We start from the raw sequence: 19,031 nt of genomic DNA, 5'->3' as shown, positions 1-19,031 counted from the left end.
AAAAGGAGTTACACTGTTTATTTTACGCCAGCGGACTCAGAGGAATAACTTTCCAAGTCTGAGCAAAGTAACATGCAGGGGGCTTTTCTTTGATATCTTTTCTGGTGTCCTTGTCCCTCAAATATGGATCATGCTTCTGGTCCGTTTCGTGGGCTTTTGCAAGAAGGCACCAGGTGTTGGGGGTCTCCAGGTCATATCTAATGGTCTGGCCTGGAGCCAGCACTAATAACCCCCACTCCAGGGCTGTGCACTGTTCACAGTTTATGGTCTCTGTGAACTGTGAGCATTTATATAACAGGTTCTGCAGGACCAGTTTCTGGGAAAGAGGCAATGACTTAATTGTAGGTTATCAAGATTGTACACTGGGCTTGCTGGCACAGATTCAGATTGCTAGCCTCCCTCCCCCCCACCCCCCAAATCAGGGTTACATTGGAATTAACCTTCTCAATTGGAGAAATTAATGCAAAATAACTTCTTCAAAAATACAACATTTCCACCAACTGTTTATGTTTCCATAAGGAAAGCAATGCATCTGATGCTACTCTTACCTGATGGCCACCATATCTGTGAGCCAATGGAATGGATCCAAATACTATCTTTTTGCCACTTACAAGCTGGATAAAATCATCCGTTTCTGAGACGGATAAATCAAGGTCCAAAATATCTTCTAGAACTTCCTAAAGAATGGAAAAAAACAAAAAACTCCTTATAAAATCCTTTAATAATCCTTTAATAATCCTTTAATAATTTTTAAGGAAAGAGACTTAATGGAAGAAAGAAAATTAAAAGACTAAACCTCTTCCAAAAATACATTAATATTTTTTCATAAGAGATGTACCATATGTTTTGATTATTTGGGAAATTCTATTATAGTTCTAAAAGTTTTATATATTTCTTATGATGTATAAATAATATTTTTCTAGCATGTATTTTTTAAAGAAACTAGAAAAAGTAAATGTCCTATTTTTATCCCAAATTCATTTATATCATGAGAGAACAATTTAGAATTTGTTATTAGGACCCATTTCTAAGAACTTAAGTCTTTTACCTGTACCTTGTAAGATAATTTGAAGATGAACCTGAGTAGAGGCTCTAGGAATAAGTAACAAAAACTGATTTCTAGGAATGACAATCTCCAAGTGTCTGAATTTTAAACACAAAGACTAACAATTAAACTCTGAAAAAATATTAACATATTTTTACACGAAAGTTGTAGTCAGTTAAGTATTTGTATTGTGAAAAAATAAAACCTAACCTTGGAAACTGCCACAAGATGTACTCTTGATTTAAAAGGAGTAGGGAAAGCAATGGAAAAAACACAGTTTTTCACTTTACGAACATAATTTTCTTTAACAGGATCAACTGGCAACACAGCTGATAAAACAAAACAAAACAAAACAAAACCTTCTTAATGTTCTCTTTTGTTGCATTTACAATATTAATATTCCTTTAAAAGGCTATGGTCTTAAAAAAAATCAACTTAAAACACTATTTTCTTTATACTTTATTACTTAAAGGTTATTTTATAATTTTCAACTATTATCTAGCCAAAATTCATATAGTTACAATAGTATGTGGAACTGTCCAAGAAGACAGGAGACGAAAAAATGTTTAAAACAAGACATATATCTGTCTTCAAAGATTTTCACTCATGGTAAATCAATAGGATGTGCAATATTTACAAATAAAAATATATAAATAAAATGGAGGTGAGATCATTACAGTATTATAATTATAGTATTAGGCAATTCAATGGCATCCGATCAAGACATATTAGGCATTTAATCACATTCTTTTTGCCTTTTAGAAAAATCAATTAAAATATGTGGATACTTTACTAAAGGTACAAAACCACTTCCAATTCCACCAGAAAATTCAAAACTTTTGATAACATACCTGTTCCCAAGGCTGGAAGTTTAAATTGCCTTTGAGATAAAGTATGCTTCATAAAGTCCAGGCACTAAAGCACATATGCGTTATTTTAAAAACTGCAGAGGAGAGAGCTTTGCACAGGCTTTAGATCTACTGAACATACTTACTTTTAAGTAAAATTCTTAAAAAAACTTAATTATAAATCTTAATTCTAATCGTTCCCTAACCCAAAGCAATTTAAAGAATAGAAAAGGTAGGTGTATTACTAAAACTATAAGACAAAGGAACACAAAAGCCTATGTCACTGATTAGAAGTTATGTTGTCAAATGTCAATGTCATAAATCATTTAATGGTCCTGGGCTGTGTTGGTGTCAGCCCGCGCACCTAAGGGCGCTTTCGGAAGTAACCCATTGATATGTCTCAGATTGAAGTATCTCTTCCTCTCCTTCCCTCCCTTCCACTCTTTCTAAAAATCAATGGGAAAACTCAACAGTATATTTTCTTCTTCTAGGAAAGCCTCTGTGTGGAAATAGAGTGTTAGATAAATGACATTTTAGTAGAGCATGGACAGTATATAATTTCCACTAGTACTTACGATTTTGTACTGATTCACATTTTGGCAAGGTAGCTGATCATTGACTACCTTGTGATCATTGGCCATGGAACAAAAAAGGCTAATGCTTCAGCAGACCCAACCCTCACCCTTGTTACAGTTTAACCAACTAATCAGTCATAGACTAAAAATACCAGCAAAACCTCCAATGTTAACCTTTTTTTTTTTTTTAACATTTCAGAGAAATCAGTAATTCCAAAATTCTTTAGAATTCAATTTTGCCTAAGAATATGAAATCCCCTAAAGCTGCTAGCCTTTATGTGCAACTGTTTGAAATCTCTTGTCTCAATAAATGTTCTTTTAACAGTTACCTTGATAATTAATTGAGCATGTCCTATATCCTCAGGATGATGTACTTTTATGCAGTACTATGAACCAAGACATGGTTAATAAGTATATACTATTACGTATATAATCTGTAAAACCTGGTCCTACCATGTTTTGAACAGTATCATCACCACAGCAAGACAATGTCTCAATGTGTAGCCAAGTCCCCAACATAGAAATAACTTTGAAAATGCTTTAAATATACTTATTCCATTTTTATCAGTCAATACTGGTTGTTTCATTTGTATAAGTGCAGTCAGAAAGGTCATTTTGAGCTTATGTAAAGGGGAGTTGTTTGGCAGTTACTTGCACAGCTCAGACTATGCTTTTAACTTCCTAGACTCATGCTTGGCCCAATTGGGTCAAAAGAACTATTAGTTGGTATTTTACATGCCCTATTGGTGGGTTATTTTTCTTGTATTGGTGAGTTATTGCTCATCAGTTTAGTTATACTATGGTGTTAGAAGCCTTCATGAATTTCATCTGCTCTTCCTAGTTACCCTTGTCGTATTACATCTTTTTAAGAACCAGGTATTTTGTTTTAATCTGGGGAAACCATTTCTAAATAAAAATGACCTGACAGAATTGTGTTGTGCTCTATCTATCAACTATGGGAGCTTGCATAAGACACTCAATTCCTCTGTTTCCTGTAAAAAAGGGCAAATGATGGTGTCTAAATAATAAAATTGTTGCAAGTACAAGTGTTTATTGCTATACTTGCTTTGGCAAATTCTACCTGTTGGATATTTAATATATAAAGCCTTATGATGATACTAGTAAGCCACAGGTGTGTATTAACAACCTTCATTTGTAAAGCACCAGAGACCTTTTTTAAAAATAATATTCTTCACGACTGGGGGAGGGGCTCATAAAATTGGATTGAGAAATTTCTTTATTCTATAATTTTATTCAGTAAAAAACAATGTATTTCAAGATAAATATGTGCCAGCTACACGGACACTTACACTGTGAGGCAAAAAACCTGGTTTAGAACAAGGGAAAATATCAGAGAATTACAGTTGCCTCTTGGCTGGTCTGTTTCCTCAGAGTGAGTTTTTTGAGGACAGACTAAGTTTCTCCCCTAAACCTTACACTTTCTCTCACTAGCTGTGTGGGTTTGCATGCATGTGTTGAATGATCAATTCTATCATGGATTTCTGTTATAAATACACACTCTCATGACCACGAGAAAGGATCTGGCAATGGAATTAAGAAAAGGTCTTTCTAACCCAGATTTTCAAACTTTTTCATCTCATAGCACACTTAAACTAATTCTACGGCATATGTAATATATATATATATATATATATATATATATATATATATATATATATATTTCCGGTCTGACAAAAAATAAGACATCATTTTGATTTGGCTATTTGGTTGGCTGTTGCCATTTTTTTATTTGACAATCTAAGGGAAAAGAGGTGAGTGCTTCTGACTAAATAGTCAGGAATCGCATGTTTTAAAAATTCTTGTGGCACACCGGATGAAAATCACTATTCTAACCCATTTCGGGTACTAATCCTGCACATTCTCCATACCCCCTGAGCTGGCTACAAGTAGCTTCAACATTACTCGATATTAAACAATCGCCCACAGCTCAGTGCACCCCCACATAGCGCTCACACATCCAGACGCGAGCAAGACGGCTCAACTGTGCCACCGTATACCTATGAGGTTTTCAGAGGAGAGAGTCCAAAAGTCGAGAGACAAAGCTAGTCTAGCTTCTGCTTCACAATAGCCCTGCTCCTGGTTTGACTTGTTACTGAGAAGTTGCAAAAGGCGGGCATTTCCTTCCAGGCCAGGTGGCAATAAGGCGCCGATGGCAGCGGCGTGGCAGGTCACACACACCAGCAGCAGCCGCGGAATCTGTAGCCTCCGGCTTAAGCAGCAAAACGGGAACCCGATTCTTGGAGTCATTTTTCCGTCCGAATATGCAGAAGAGAAGTTAGTGACTGGAAGTCTGGCGCACGGCGGCATTTCTGCTAACAGCCGGTCACCCCAAGGTACTGTTTGCTCTGTGGGAGCTACTGACTCCCCGTGAACCCCAGGGAGCGTTCGGGAAAGACGGCTGGCCAGGGAGAGGGTCACGACTAGCTCCTCCCGGACCCTCGATCGGCGCGGGGGGCGAAGGGGACCAGCCGCCGCGTACCCTTCTCCTGCTGCCGCCCCCGAAGGCCGAGCGGTCCCCGTGGCTCAGACGCAGAAAGGCGCCCGAGGCCGTGCGAGGCCGCCGCTGGGGGGCGCTAGCGGCCCCGCCGGGTGGGGCAGGAGAGGGGGGAAAAGGGAAGGGGAGGAAGAGGAGGCGTCCCGAGCGGGGCTGAAGCTCTTCCTGTGCCGGGTTTCCGGCTCCGGGTCCCGGAGGAGGACCCTCGGCCCGAGGGCGGAGCCGCCGCCCGCCGCGACTTTCAGACTCGAACCATGGCCTCGAGCTGGTGGCGGTGGAGACACGGCTGCTCCTGGAGGCGGGCGGCGCGGACCCCCGGGCCCGGCTCCCCTGGCCTCACGGGCCCTCCCGGGCCGCACCCCGCCGCCGCCGTCCGTGCGCAGGTGAGGCCGCGGAGCGCGCCGGGGCGGGCGCAGAGGTCACATCCCAATGACAGCGGCGCGCAGGAATGAATGGGCGCGAGCCGCACGTGCGCCGCGCTGGGGCTGCGTTGGGGTGGCCCCTGGGCGGGCTGGCGCCAGGCGGGGGCCGGGCCGCAGGGTGGGGCGCGGAGGTGGGCTCCCAGCGTCTGTCTGCCTAAAGCAGGGGCGCGCCGCGCGGAATCGCAGAGCGACTTCCCGGGACGAGGAGAATTTGCGGATTGGGGAGGGAGCAGTGAGGGGCCCGGTCCCCCGGGGGGAAAGGCCGGAGGAGTGGTCATATAGTCTCCTAGGGCACGGTCTAAGTCAAGGCTGGAGATCGTCTGCAGCGGTTTCCTTCTGAGTTACACAGCCAGGGCTTCGGGAGAGCAGAACCGAACCGGGATGTTAGAGCCAAAGGCACTCCGAACCCTCCGAGGTACGGAGGATCCCGGTGGCCTCGGTAGGCCGAAAAGGTCTGTGGAGGGTGCAGGTCTGATGCTAAGGGTGGACAGGATTTCAGCCGTACGTAGCTGCTTCGGAGGGAGAGCTTACCTGGACCTGGTGCCAGGAGAAAAGCCCCGAGGATGTCAAGTAGAGAAACCTTGGGTCATCTTTAATTTGACCTATGACTCTTGAAGTAGAGTCACAATCTCAGCACTAACTTTGGTTTTGACTCTTTCCCTACTGCCTGTAGACCCAGTCTCATTTTGCGCCCTTTTCAGTCAGTGTAGCTCTTGTAATTTGACACGTTTCAGTGGCTCTGAGTCCTTTCTGCACTTTTTAGTGATTTTCAACCTGCCGTAGGCCCATGCCATTTAGCATAACTGCCCAGAATCGATGGGCTCGCTCTCCTTTTTACAGGCTCTCTAGTCACATAGTAGTTGCATGTGTTCACCTCTCATTCCTCGAGGCTTTTTTGTGTGTGTTTTTGAATTTAGGACTCTTCTGTTTCAGTCCGATTTGGTACATTTCATATTCCCATGTATCCATCAAACACCATTTACCAATATGAAATAGTGCCAAAGTGAATATCACATCTTATCCAAAATGGACTATTGGTGAGAGAATAGCAGCCGGGCCAGCAGATATCATCTATACTAATAAAAGGGTAATATGCTAATTAGACCAGACGTCTTCCAGATGTCCTTCCAGATAAAGCCATGGTGGTAGGGCCCAGGAAGAGGAGGTTAGGGGTAATCAGGCCAGCAGGGTAGAGCAGTTAGGGTGATCAGGCTGGCAGGGGAGAGCAGTTAGGGTGATCAGGCTGGCAGGGGAGAGCAGTTAGGGCAATCGGGTCAGCAGGCAGGTGAGCCATTAGAAGCCAGCGGTCCCAGATTGCAAGAGTGATTAGGCCTGTGGGATTGGGCCTAAACCAGCAGTCGGACATCCCCCGAGGGGTTCCAGATTGGAGAGGGTGCAGGCCGGGCTGAGGACACGACCCCCCCACCCCTTTCGCATGCACAAATTTCATGAACCTGGCCTCTAGTCTACAATAAAGGGAGAATGTGGGAATATGGGAAAAGAGCCTCAGGGCCTTGCTGGCATCCATTTTAGTACTGTCCTGGCCAGGCTTCAGAGGTTTCTGGTACCACAGATGAGGACATCATTTGGAGAGATGGATACACCTATCTATGCCACTGGATAGATACTTATTTTCTTTGATGCTCCCTTTTTTTTTTTAATTCCTCCCCTCCCCCAGCAACTTTCTTAGCAATGGAAAGGGTGCTTTCTTGGAGAGGATATGTCTTAGTGATCACAAGGGGGGACCGCACTGAGAATGCCAGTGCCCTGTATTTCTGATTTGTGTGTCCATGGTGTGTTTCATTGTGAATTAATACATTAGCTTTTGGTGTCTGCCTCAAGCTTGTGTTTGGTAAGTCCAAGTCTCTGAAGGCCTGATAGTCCTTGGGGACAAAGAGCAACAATAATAAAGCCACCTCTAGCTCTCCACCACAGCTCTGCTACTTCCTGGTGTCTGTACATTCTCCCGACTTCTCCGTTGGTAGTGTGAACAAGTCTTGTAATCAGATAAAACCAACCACTTGTTAATATGTCTTTGATTCTTACTCAGCGTTTTCTCTTTTTAAAAAAAGTAAGCTTATAGAAGGCAAGGTTGACTTTCAGGGAGAGTATGTGATGGAATCAGGGAACAAAACCAGAATTGGACAATTGATTGTTGCTAGTGCTAGTATTAGTACACCTAAGGGACACAGTTCTAGTTTCACAACTCCCTTTCAATACTTTACAGTAGTCGCCCTTATCCATGGTTTTGTGTTCCAGTTTCAGTTACCTGTGGTCAACCGTGGTCCAAAAATATTAAATAGGAAATTCCAGAAATAAATAATTCCTACGTTTTAAATTGCACACTGTTCTGAGCAGTTTGATGAATTCTTACCCAGTCCTGCTTTTTCCTACCCAAATGTGAACCATCCCTTTGTGCAGTGTCTCCAGGCTATATACACTACCCTACCCCTTTGTCACTGGGTAGACCTCTCAGTTATCAGACTGTCATGGTATCACAGTGATTGTGTTCAAGTAACCCTTATTTTACTTAAAAATGATCCCAACATATGAGAGTAGTGATGCTGGCAATTCAGATATGCCAAAGAGAAGCTGTATGTATATATATATATATATATATATATTTTTTTTTTTTTTTAAATGAAAAACATGACATATCTGCGGTTTCAGGTACCCACTAGGGGTCTGGGATGTATCCCCCGCACATAAGGAGGGCTACTGTAATACTCTTCTGAATGTCTCTAATCCTACTTTGGAACATTGCCCTAAGATAGTCTTAAAGCAGAAAAAGCTTGATTGGATAGGTATTATATTAGATGTATACAGTGTAATAAGCTCAGAGCTTTACTCTCTAAATTTTGAACCAAGATCCATCTTCCAAAGACCATGCTTTTAACAACTGTCACACTGCCTAGGGGTTAAGAGCACTCTGTATTAGCTATGTCATTTTAACTCTTCACCCCAGGTTAAAGGTTAGGTCTCATACTGAATAAATATTATAATAAAACTGGGGACCCAGTGCATGAATTTGTGCACCTTGAAAGAAACTGTGGGCCCCGAGGCTGCGGTGGGCATAGAGGCAGGTCTCAGCCCATCCTCTGCATCCCTGCTCAGCCTCTTTCACCATGGCCCCTGGTCCCCTGTCTTCTGGAAGCCCCGCTCCTGCCGCTGCTCCCATGTGCTGACAGCATGGAGCTATTGGAGCCAGCGCCAGCAGCGAGTGTGAGAGGGGCCAGCGCCGGCAGCAGACTGCTGCCCCAATCGCCCCTTAGGAGCAGGGGGAGGTCGTGAAGCCCTCAGGGGTGATCGGGGCCAGCAGTGGGTGCAAGTACCCAGCAGAACCGTGGCGCTCAGGAACAAAGAATTTTCAGTAACCACCAGAGGCTCACCCCGATGACAGCGACCAGCTCCCTGCCTTGGTCTGGTGTTCCCGCTCACCTGCTCCACCATCCTGCTGCAGCTAATGCCCGTCATGTTATGCACTCTGCCACCTGCTGCCTACGCCTGCCATGTTCCACACGTGCCCCCTCATGGTCAGCACACATCATAGCGATTGGTTGTTTGGTTGTTCTACTGTTTGGTCTATTTGCATATTAGGGTTTTATATATAAAGACTAAAAGCCTGGTGCACGAAATTCATGCACTGGGGGGGGGTGTCCCTCAACCCCGCCAGCACCCTCTCCAATCTGGGACCCCCTGGGGGATGTCCCACAGGGATCGGGCCTAAACTGGCAGTTGGATATCCCTCTCACAATCCAGGACTGCTGGCTCCCAAACGCTCGCCTGCCTGATTGCCCCTAACTGCTTCTGCCTGCCAGCCTGATCACCCCCAAACCACTCCCCTGCCAGCCTGATCGACGGACGCCTAACTGCTCCACTGCTGGCCCGATTGCCCCTAACTGCCATCCCCTGCCAGCCTGGTCACCCCTAACTGTCCTCCTCTGCAGGCCTGGTACCCCCAACTGCCCAACTCCTACTGGCCCGGTCACCCCTAACTGCCCTCCTTTGCCAGCCCAGTCGCCCCCAACTACCCTCCCCTGCCGGCCCAGTCACCCCCAACTTCCCTCCCCTGCTGGCCCAACTGCCCCCAACTGCCCTCCCTGCTGGCCTGGTTGCCCCTAAATGCCCTCTCCTGCTGGCCTGGTCGCCCATAACTGCCCTCCCCTGCCGGCCATCTTGTGACCACATAGGGACAGCCATCTTGTGTGAGGGTGTGGTGGTCAATTTGCATATTACCTTTTTATTACATAGGATACTGGATGGGAATTGATTGGGTATAAAGACTGACAAAAGTAGGTTAAATGTCATATAATGGTAAAATCAAAAAAAATTATCACTTTGTTTTCTTGGGATATTTTAATTGCCTGGGACATCATAAATGTTCTTATTGGCTTAGTGAATGTGTAATGCTATGGTGGAAAGAACTTAAACCATCTTCCTCTGCCCTGCCTTCCTGGAAAAGTCAAACTTTATTGTCTTTTTTTTTTTTTTATTGATTTTAGAGAGAGGAAGTGAGAAAGAAACGTTGATCAGTTGCCTCCCAAACACACCCCAACTAGGGATCACACCACAACCTGAGTATGTGCCCTGACTGGGAATTGAACCTGCCACCTTCTGATGTACTGACAAACCTTCCAACCAACTGGGCCACACTGGCCAGGGCTTGTCTTTTATCTATGTCTAAAGCTAAATATATTCATTAGAGGAAAATCACAAAATATCTATAATAATAAAAGTGTAAAATGCTAATTCAACCGGCCAACCTTCCGGGTGAAGCCGGGGCTGCCAGTGGCCAGAGGGAAGCCTGGTGCTGGCAGCTGGGGGAAGGAAGGCCTACTCTTCCATGAATTTTGTGCAAGTCAGGTCTCTAGTAAGCAAATAAGGAATTAATGCCCCCCCCCCAAAAAAAAACAATCTTAATTCTAAAATAACTATTTTTAATACCCTGGTTTATATGCTTTCAAACCCTATCTCCTGTGCAGTGTGTGTGTGTGTGTGTGTGTAAATTTTTAGTGGGATCACATAATGTACACAGTTCTGTAGGGGCTTTTTACTTTTGATATTTCCCTTCCTAGTTCTTTTGACTGATCAAATAATTAAAATGACATAAAACGTATGAAGAGGAGAAAATAACCAATTACATATGTACATACAGGGTTCCATAAGAATAAGGGGCCAGAAGACCTAAGGAAAAAAGGGAGGGTAGTGGTTTGCAACTTCAGAGGGGATGAATGCAATTCTTGTGGAGATGGAAAAGCAACTATTTGACAAATGTTTGCTGGCCATCTTTTTTTTTTTTTTACAGAGAGGAAGGGAGAGAGATAGAGAGTTAGAAACATGGATGAGAGAGAAACATCGATCAGCTGCCTCCTGCACACCCCCTACTGGGGATGTGCCCGCAACCAAGGTACATGCCCTTGACCAGAATCAAACCTGGGACCCTTCAGTCCGCAGGCCGACGCTCTATCCACTGAGCCAAACCGGTTAGGGCTGCTGGCCATCTTTAACAATGAAACACAGAGAGGACTTTGATCAAATGGGTCTTGCTAAGTGCCCCTCTGTCTATCACACCTAGTTCTTGATAAACCATAAAGTTTGTATTAAATCATAGTTATCTGTGACGATAGTGCCCTTCTTGGAGCAGGGCCTCTGTTTAAACTCTTTTATGCAGTTAAGGGAAGGTCAAAGGTTATTCTAGAGTCTTTGATTCTTAAAAAGAATTAATACCCCAAAGAGGCATATTTTGGGCTGGCAAGCTCTGCTTCCCTTCAGTATGCAGGCATGTGCCATGGGGATGTACTCTTAGAAATGCATTGTTAGATGATGATGTATGAACATCACAGAATATACTTAGGCAAACCTAGATAGTGTAGCCTACGGTGCTATGTTGTTGTTGTTTTTATATGTGACTGACAGCAGAGAGGTTTGTTTATACCAGCAGCATCACAAACATGTGAGTAATGTGTTGTGCTATGTTGACGGTAGACAACAGGAATTTTTCAGCTCCATTATAATCTTAGGGGACCACCATCAGATATGCAACCCATCATAGATCAAAATGTGCAGCACATGACCATACTGAATTGCAAACATCTGTATAGGTGGTGCCTGAATTACAATGGTTCGACTTAAGATTTTTTTAACTTTATAATGGTGCAAAGCCGTGCATATTCACTAGAAACCAGCTAAGCTATGCGGCTCAGTAGGTTAGGTATATTAAATGCCTTTCAACTTACAATATTTTTAACTTATATGAGTTTATTGAGATTTAACCTAATCGTAAGTCCAAGAGCATCTGTATACCAGTTTTTAGACTTGACTTTGCTCAACTGCAAGTTCTCCAATAAAGCAAGTAGTTATGAGAATCAAATGGTGTAAAAGCACACTGTAAGATGTTATTACTAATATAGTGATTCTTGTGCTAAATTTGTCCTTTTTGTCAAAATGCTTTCTTCAGCCCTGGCCAGAAAGAGCATCATGCCAATACACCAAGGTTGTGGGTTTGATCCGGCCAGGGCACATACAAGAAGCAACCAATGAATGCATAAATAAGTGGAACAACAAATCAGTGTCTCAGTCTGTCTGTCTGTCTCTCTCTCAAAATAAATTTTAAAAAATTTAATCCTCAAATACTCTGTAAGAATCCTTACTATATTAGATTAATAAGTTTTGAAATGCCTGTGTCCCTGAATTCATCGAGATTGGCAGTCTGTATATTTAGGTCCCCAGTGTCTGCCACAATTCCTCCCATAATTATGCCCAATAACTGTTGTAACTAATATGCATCATCACCACCTCTGTATCTTCTGGAAGTTCTATTGTTCTTGATCTCTGATTATGTTAGTACTAGAGGCCCAGTGCATGAAAATTCGTGCAAGAGTGCGCTTTCCTTCCCCTGGCTGCTGGCACCGGCTTCCCTCTGGCACTGGGACCCGGGCTACCTTCCCTCCGGCTGCCAGCAGGCACCCGAACCCGGGCTTTGCTCTGGCTGCCAGCTTCATCTGGAATGATGTCTGGTCTAATTAGCATATTACCCTTTTATTATTATAGATTATCAGAATGTGCTGCTGAGCTGTTTGTTTTTATGCCATATCAAGAAGTACCACCCTGGCTGGGGTGGCTCAGTCCCATTTACTTAAAGGTCACCAGTTTGATTCCCGTGCCCAGGTTGCAGGTTTTGGTGTAGTGTGTGTGGGAGGCAACTAATTAATGATTCTCTCTCACATCAATGTTTCTCTTCCTTTCTAAAATCAATAAAAACTTTTTTTTTAAGTACCATTTCCAAGTATGTTTTAAAACAATAACTTAAAATAGGCAGTGTTTGTGTAAATGTAAATTACCTCCTTAACACTGAAATCTTTTTTCCTTTTCACCATATGGGCTGATGTTTTTGGCATCTTGATTATTTTTGTTTTAAATCAGTGTAAGAATTTAAAAGAATGTAAATAATACCAATCTTTACTATTCTCTGACCAATCTTAGTTAAATGAAAGGAAATTGTTTTAAAACTACTTTTCGGATCTGGAAAGATAGATAAGAATATGAAAACTGTAGCTTTCTTTGTAGGAAGGGATAGATTATAGCTGCTTTTTATTTTCTGGTTTTTTCTTATTCCTAATTTCTATAATGACTGATATTGCTTTTGTAATAAGGAAGAGAAATGTCTATGATAATTTTTCTAAAGTTTGCAATCTACCTATAAACAGACAACTTTAAAGATTATATTGCCCTAGTGCCGTGGTCGGCAAACTGCGGCTCACGAGCCACATGCGGCTCTTTGGCCCCTTGAGTGTGGCTCTTCCACAAAATACCACATGTGGGGCACGCACATACAGTGTGATTGAAACTTCATGGCCCATGCACAGAAGTTGGTATTTTGTGGAAGAATCACACTCAAGGGGCCAAAGAGCCGCACGTGGCTCGCGAGCCGCAATTTGCCAACCACTGCCCTACGGGGTTTGGCTCAGCAGATAGAGCTTTAGCCCACGGACTGAAGGGTCCAGGTTTGATTCCAGTCAAGGGCATGTACCTCTGTTGCAGGCTGGATCCCGGCCCTTGTCAGGGTGCATGTGGGAGGCAACTAGTCAATGTGTCTCTCTCACGTTGATGTTTCTCTCTCTGTCTCTCTACCTCCCTTCCACTCTCTCTAAAAAATTAATGGAAAAATATCCTCAGATGAGGATTAACAACAACAACAAAAGATTATCTTTATCATGAATTATGGGAGTTTCTTTATTTTTTTTTGCTCCTTAAATTTTTATTTTTCAATTACAGTTTACATTCAGTATTATTTTATACTAGAGGCCCGGTGCACAAAAATTTGTGCACTCGGGGGGGAGGGGGGTCCCTCAGCCTGGCTTGTGCCCTCTAGCAGTCTGGGACCCCTTGGGAGATAACGACCTGCTGGCTTAGGCCTGCTCCCGGGTGGCAGAGGGCAGGCCCAATCCCTAGGTGCAGCCCCTGGTCGGGCTCAGAGCAGGGCCGATTGGGGGGTTGGGGCGCCGTCCCCTGTCACACTCAAGGCAGGGTCGATGGGGAGGTTGTGGAGCAACCCCCTGTCACACACAGCAGGGCCCATCAGTGGGGTTGGGGCTCTGTACCCTGTCATGCACAGAGCAGGGCGGATCAGGGGGTTGGGGCGCCACCACTCTCACACTCAGGGCAGGGCTGATGGGGAGGTTATGGCTCTACCCCGTCACACACAGAGCAGGGCCGGGGGCGGGGGGGTTGGGGCGCCGCACCCTGTCACACACAGAGCCGCAGGGCAATCAGGGGGTTTGGGCGATGCCCCCTGTCACGCTGATCCTGGTGCTGGGAGGCATATTACCCTTTTACTATATAGGGTAGAGGCCTGGTGCATGGGTGGGGCCGGCTGGTTTGCCCTGAAGGGTGTCCTGGATCAGGGTGGGGGTCCCCACTGGGGTGCCTGGCCAGTCTGGGTGAGGGGCTGAGGGCTGTTTTCAGGCTGGGGGTGACTGAAGCTCCCAAGCGCTCCTTTTTTCCTTTTTTTTTTTTTTTTTTAATTCTGGGCCAGCTTTACCTTGAGGCTTGGCTCCAGCTCTTAGGCCTCCGGCTGAAAGTAGGTTTCTGGCCTTTGCTTACAATGTTGCGAATCTGCTGGCTGAAGTTGGGCGTATTTGTTACAATGTTTCTTAAACTGCCGGCTCAGAGGCAGCGGCAGGCGGGGAACGTTGGTTTCCTCCGTCACTGAGGCAACCAAGCCTCATGTTAGTTTCAAGCTGCCTGGCTGCCGGCCGCCATCTTGGCTGACAGTTAATTTGCATATCTTGCTGATTAGCCAATGAAAAGGGTATCGGTCGTACGCCAATTACCATGTTTCTCTTTTATTAGATAGGATTAGTTCCAGGTGAACAGCATTGTGGTGAGACAATCATAAACTTTACAAAGTGTTCCTCCCCATATTTCCAGTACCCACCTGGCAGCATACATAGTTATTACAGCACTGGTGGCCCGGTGCACAAAATTTGTGGGGGGTGGGGTTGTCCTTCAGCCTGGCCTGCACCCTCTCCAATCTGGGACCCCTCGAGGGATGTCCAACTCCCTCTCGCAATCCGGGACCGCTGGCTCCTAACCGCTCGCCTGCTTGCCTGATCACCCCTAACCACTCTGCCTGCTGGCCTGCGCGCCCCCAACTGTCCCTCCTTGCCAGCCTCAAAGCCCCCAACAGCCCTCCCCTGCCGGCCTGATCGCCCCAAGTGCCCCCTCTGCTGGCCTAATTGCCTCCAACTGCCTCCCACTCGCCAGCCTGCTCACCCCCAACTACCCCCACCCTGCCGGCCTGCTCACCCCCAACTGCCCCCCCTGCTGGCCTGATTGATCGCCCCCAACTGCCCCCACCGCTGGCCTGATAGCCCCCAACTGGCCCCCCCAGCAGCCTGATCACCCCCAACTGCCCTCCCCTCCTGGCCTGATCACCCCTAACCGCCTCTCCCTCGCCCTCACCACCATGGCTTTGTCCAGAAGGACGTCCGGAAGGTCTCCTGGTCTAATTAGCATATTACCCTTTTATTAGTATAGATTATTGACTATATTCCTTTGCTATATTTTACATCCCCCATCACTTCTCAGTCTTTTGGCTAAGATCAAATATACTTTACATCCCTGTGATTGTTTTGTAACTACCAATTTGTACTTCTCAATCCTTTCACCTTTTTCACCCAGTTCCCCAACCCCATGCCCCTCTGACAACCATCAGTCTGTCCTGTGAGAGTTTTTGTCTAGTGTAATAAACAAGTTTTTCATGAATATTCTTACATATTTTTATTTTACAGATGTCCTGTTTTTATCTTGTGAAGAGTTTAACATCTGCCTGTCTAAATATGTACAGTATATCACGGTAAGTTTATCATTTGTATTGCAACTACCAAAATTATTAGCCATATCACCAGTAAATTTCTATTCTAAATTTGGTGGTCTAGTCCAACAAATTGAATTTGTTGTTTGGATAACTGCTATAATATCTATCTGCCCTGTGTGATCTCTCCCTTTTCAAAAAAAAAAAATGGGAATATAATAAAACTTAACTCAGAACACAAGAAACATGGTTTAGTCTTTCTTTGATTTTGTGGGTTCTCCAGGTCCTGGTTATAAAAATAAATATAAATAGTACTATTGTTTAGCAAGAACAGAACTCTGTATGTTTTTCTAAATTACAATAATCCTTTTAGATTAATGCTTAATTTCTAGCAAGTATCTGGGCTTAAGTTTTCTATCATCTGAATATTATATATATCTGCATATGCAAATGTGTGTATAATTCTTATAAAATAACACTCAAACTTACATTTTGTGCATCTGTGCTTGTCCCAGGCTCCATCACACAACATCGGCCGTGTTCTGTTACAGTAAACCTCGGAGCGGTGAGAAGTACACTGATCCCTTTCAGCTTGGTAGGAGATATTTGAAAGGTCTGTATGAGGACATTAGGAAGGTAAGACAGTTCTGATGATGCTGTGAAGTATGTTGAGCTTTTAGATTATGAAAACAGGACCAGGTTTCAGATATGTACAGAGCCATTGCAGACTTCATAAGTCAGGTTTCAGAAGTTTCTTGAGCAACAGCCGTAGGACAATATGGAGGATCGAACACATTACCTCCAGAAAGAGGTTGTTGCAGAGTTTGGTGCCTGAAGAAAATGGTACAGGTAGCACCTACCTGTCCAGTGGGCTGTCTGACATTTTCTCCACTTCCATGCCCTGTGCCACCCCTGTTGAAGCACTGAAGCCTCAGTGGCTCCTGCTGTCGTCTCCCGTATCTGGTCCCGAATGTCAGTGCCGACTGCTTTCATCATCAAGTGTCTCCTCCCCAACAGTTTCAGTGGTGCCCGGCCTCACTGTATCCCAAACGCTGCCAGAAATGTCCACATGCCGCTCGTCAGCTCCCTTCCCCTTGCGATCCTCCTCGAGCTCCACCCCACTCGGCAGTTTTCACAGCAACACCACTTCCTACTTCCTAGTGACAGGCCACGCAGAGCCCCTGAAGGAGGCGCTCCCTCAGTGCCTGCTCCGTCAGCATACAAGCTCATTTGTGCCGTCTTCTGACGGGAACGTCCCTTCCTTTCCGGGATAGTCCCCTTACCTCTAGTTCAGCTTCATCCCCAGCTCCTGGGGCCCTGCTCCCACAGTAGCCTGTTCTCCTTGACCTGCAGACTCTCGCTCTTTGAGTCTCTTTCCTATGCCTTTTAGGGGCTCCAATTTGTTCGTGTTCATCTTTTTTTTTTTCCAGAGAGGAAGGGAGTGGGAGAGAAAGATAGAAACATCAATGAGAGAATCACTGATCAGCTGTCTCCTGCACGCCCCCTACAGGGGATTGAGCCCGCAACCTGGGCGTGGCCCTTGACCGGAATCGAACTGGGGCCCTTTCAGTCAACAGGTCTGTGTTCTATCCACTGAGCCAAACCAGCTAGGGCTGTCTTTTTGTTTTGTTTTTAACATTATTATTGATTTCAGAGGGGAAGGATGGTGAGGGAGAGATAGAAACATCAATGATGAGCAGCTAGGGCTCATGTTTGTCTTTTAAAGGACCATTCCTTGACCCGGTGTCCTACCTCTTCCCTTCCATCACAGTATGCTCTTCCTCTGTCTCTATTTTGCCCCTTCACATTCACTCCACCATCACACTAGGGCTTTCTTTCCAGCCTCTTCTCAGAACCTGCCTTTGCCTGGGTCTTCAATAGCTTCCTTCTAATAAACCCAGTGGACACTTCAGTTTTTATCATCCTGGACTTTTTTGAACATTGATCACTGTGGACCACTCCCACTCCATGACACTTTTCCCCTGGCCTTGTTCTGATTCTTAGACCATTCTTCAGCCTGCTTCCTCCTGTTGGCCCCTCCTCTGTGTCCTCAGTCTACCTGTTCCCATTGCTTACGACTCCCAAGAAATACTTCTATTCAAGATTGAATCATGGTTTGAAACCCATACATCTAACATCTAACTGCTCACTGGCAGCTCCATGTAGTGTCCATGACTATCTCAAATTTAACATATGTGAGTCTCTACTTTTCCCTCCTGTCTTTTCTCCTGTTTTTCCCAGGATCCCCAGAAGGATCCTCCACTCATCCATCTCTTTCCCCCTCCACATCCCCTGGTCCAAGCCTGTCAAACTCAAAGGCTAACATGGGCCAAATAAGGTTTAAGTTTATGTGAGCCGCAAAAAAACAAAAGCTTCATTTTTCATAGAAACATAGGTTTATTTTGATAGAGACATGCTGAAAACAAAGGGCTTAAATAAATGAGTAATTGTTAACATAAAACATTTTAATAAAAATTAATATTTTTTTAAAAAAATTAATATTTTTTTCTTGAACATTAACTTACCAGACACTGAATAACTGCACAAATTAATAAGCATAATGCAAATAAACCTATTTTTCTTGTTCTCCGAAAGCGAAATATTTCCTGTTGCACACACCAAACAAATCAGTACCAGACTAATGATGTGGCAATCAGCTGCTAAAATACTTGCTGCTAGTTTTATTTTTTTATTTATTTATTTATTTTTTTTTATATTTTATTGATTTTTTACAGACAGGAAGGGAGAGAGATAGAGAGTTAGAAACATCGATGGGAGAGAAACATCGATCAGCTGCCTCCTGCACATCTCCTACTGGGGATGTGCCCGCAACCCAGGTACATGCCCTTGACCGGAATCGAACCTGGGACCTTTCAGTCCGCAGGCCGACGCTCTATCCACTGAGCCAAACCGGTTTTGGCTTTGCTGCTAGTTTTAGTGGAGAGAAATGGTGAGCCTGTGTGTAAGGTGCGAAAGGGAAATGAATGCAACACAATTATAGTAACCAGTCATTAGCAAGCATTGTAGTTCGTTATTAATAATTATGTATAACAGGATACTGTAAAAATTAAGTTACGAATTTTTTTGTAAACCATTTCTTACATCCCATTATATTGACTGGGCCACAGAAATATTCACTGTGGGCCACATGTGGCCCGCGGGCCGAGAGTTTGACATGCTTGCCCTGGTCTGTCTCTTGCCTTCAGTCCCACTGCCTTAAGTTAGGCACCCCCATCTGTTGCTATCATCCTTGCTGTCCCCCTCCCTCTTTCACTCAGAGCCTGTTCATATCTCCACCTACTCATATTTCC

General features: G+C 44.6%; 2 protein-coding genes across 10 annotated transcripts in view; one reads left to right on the top strand and one right to left on the bottom strand.

Annotated features, from left to right (window-relative positions):
• LOC132214257 (protein adenylyltransferase SelO-like) overlaps positions 1–4,796 on the bottom strand; it is a 64,794-nt gene extending 59,998 nt beyond the window's left edge. For all 5 annotated transcript variants that reach the window (XM_059661169.1, XM_059661197.1, XM_059661207.1 and 2 more), the window contains exons 1-3: positions 4,487–4,796; positions 1,256–1,374; positions 549–677 (exon numbers count right to left, since the gene is read on the bottom strand). In XM_059661169.1, coding sequence (XP_059517152.1) covers positions 549–677; positions 1,256–1,374; positions 4,487–4,796 — 558 coding nt within the window. The remainder of the gene's footprint in view (positions 1–548; positions 678–1,255; positions 1,375–4,486) is intronic.
• The window catches only part of PDSS1 (decaprenyl diphosphate synthase subunit 1), a 52,170-nt gene continuing 37,821 nt past the window's right edge, over positions 4,683–19,031 (top strand). Inside the window, exons 1-3 of one of the 5 annotated variants that reach the window (XM_059661342.1) lie at positions 4,683–4,822; positions 15,698–15,762; positions 16,236–16,356. In XM_059661342.1, coding sequence (XP_059517325.1) covers positions 15,698–15,762; positions 16,236–16,356 — 186 coding nt within the window. In that variant the 5' untranslated portion in view covers positions 4,683–4,822. Of the gene's footprint in view, positions 4,823–5,135; positions 5,367–15,697; positions 15,763–16,235; positions 16,357–19,031 lie in introns of those variants that run through there. The other 4 variants (XM_059661325.1, XM_059661333.1, XM_059661351.1 and 1 more) reach the window with 4 other exon arrangements.

Source organism: Myotis daubentonii, chromosome 1 (assembly GCF_963259705.1).
Source record: "Myotis daubentonii chromosome 1, mMyoDau2.1, whole genome shotgun sequence".
NCBI lineage: Eukaryota > Metazoa > Chordata > Mammalia > Chiroptera > Vespertilionidae > Myotis > Myotis daubentonii.
This window is presented reverse-complemented; position numbering and strand designations above follow the sequence as displayed.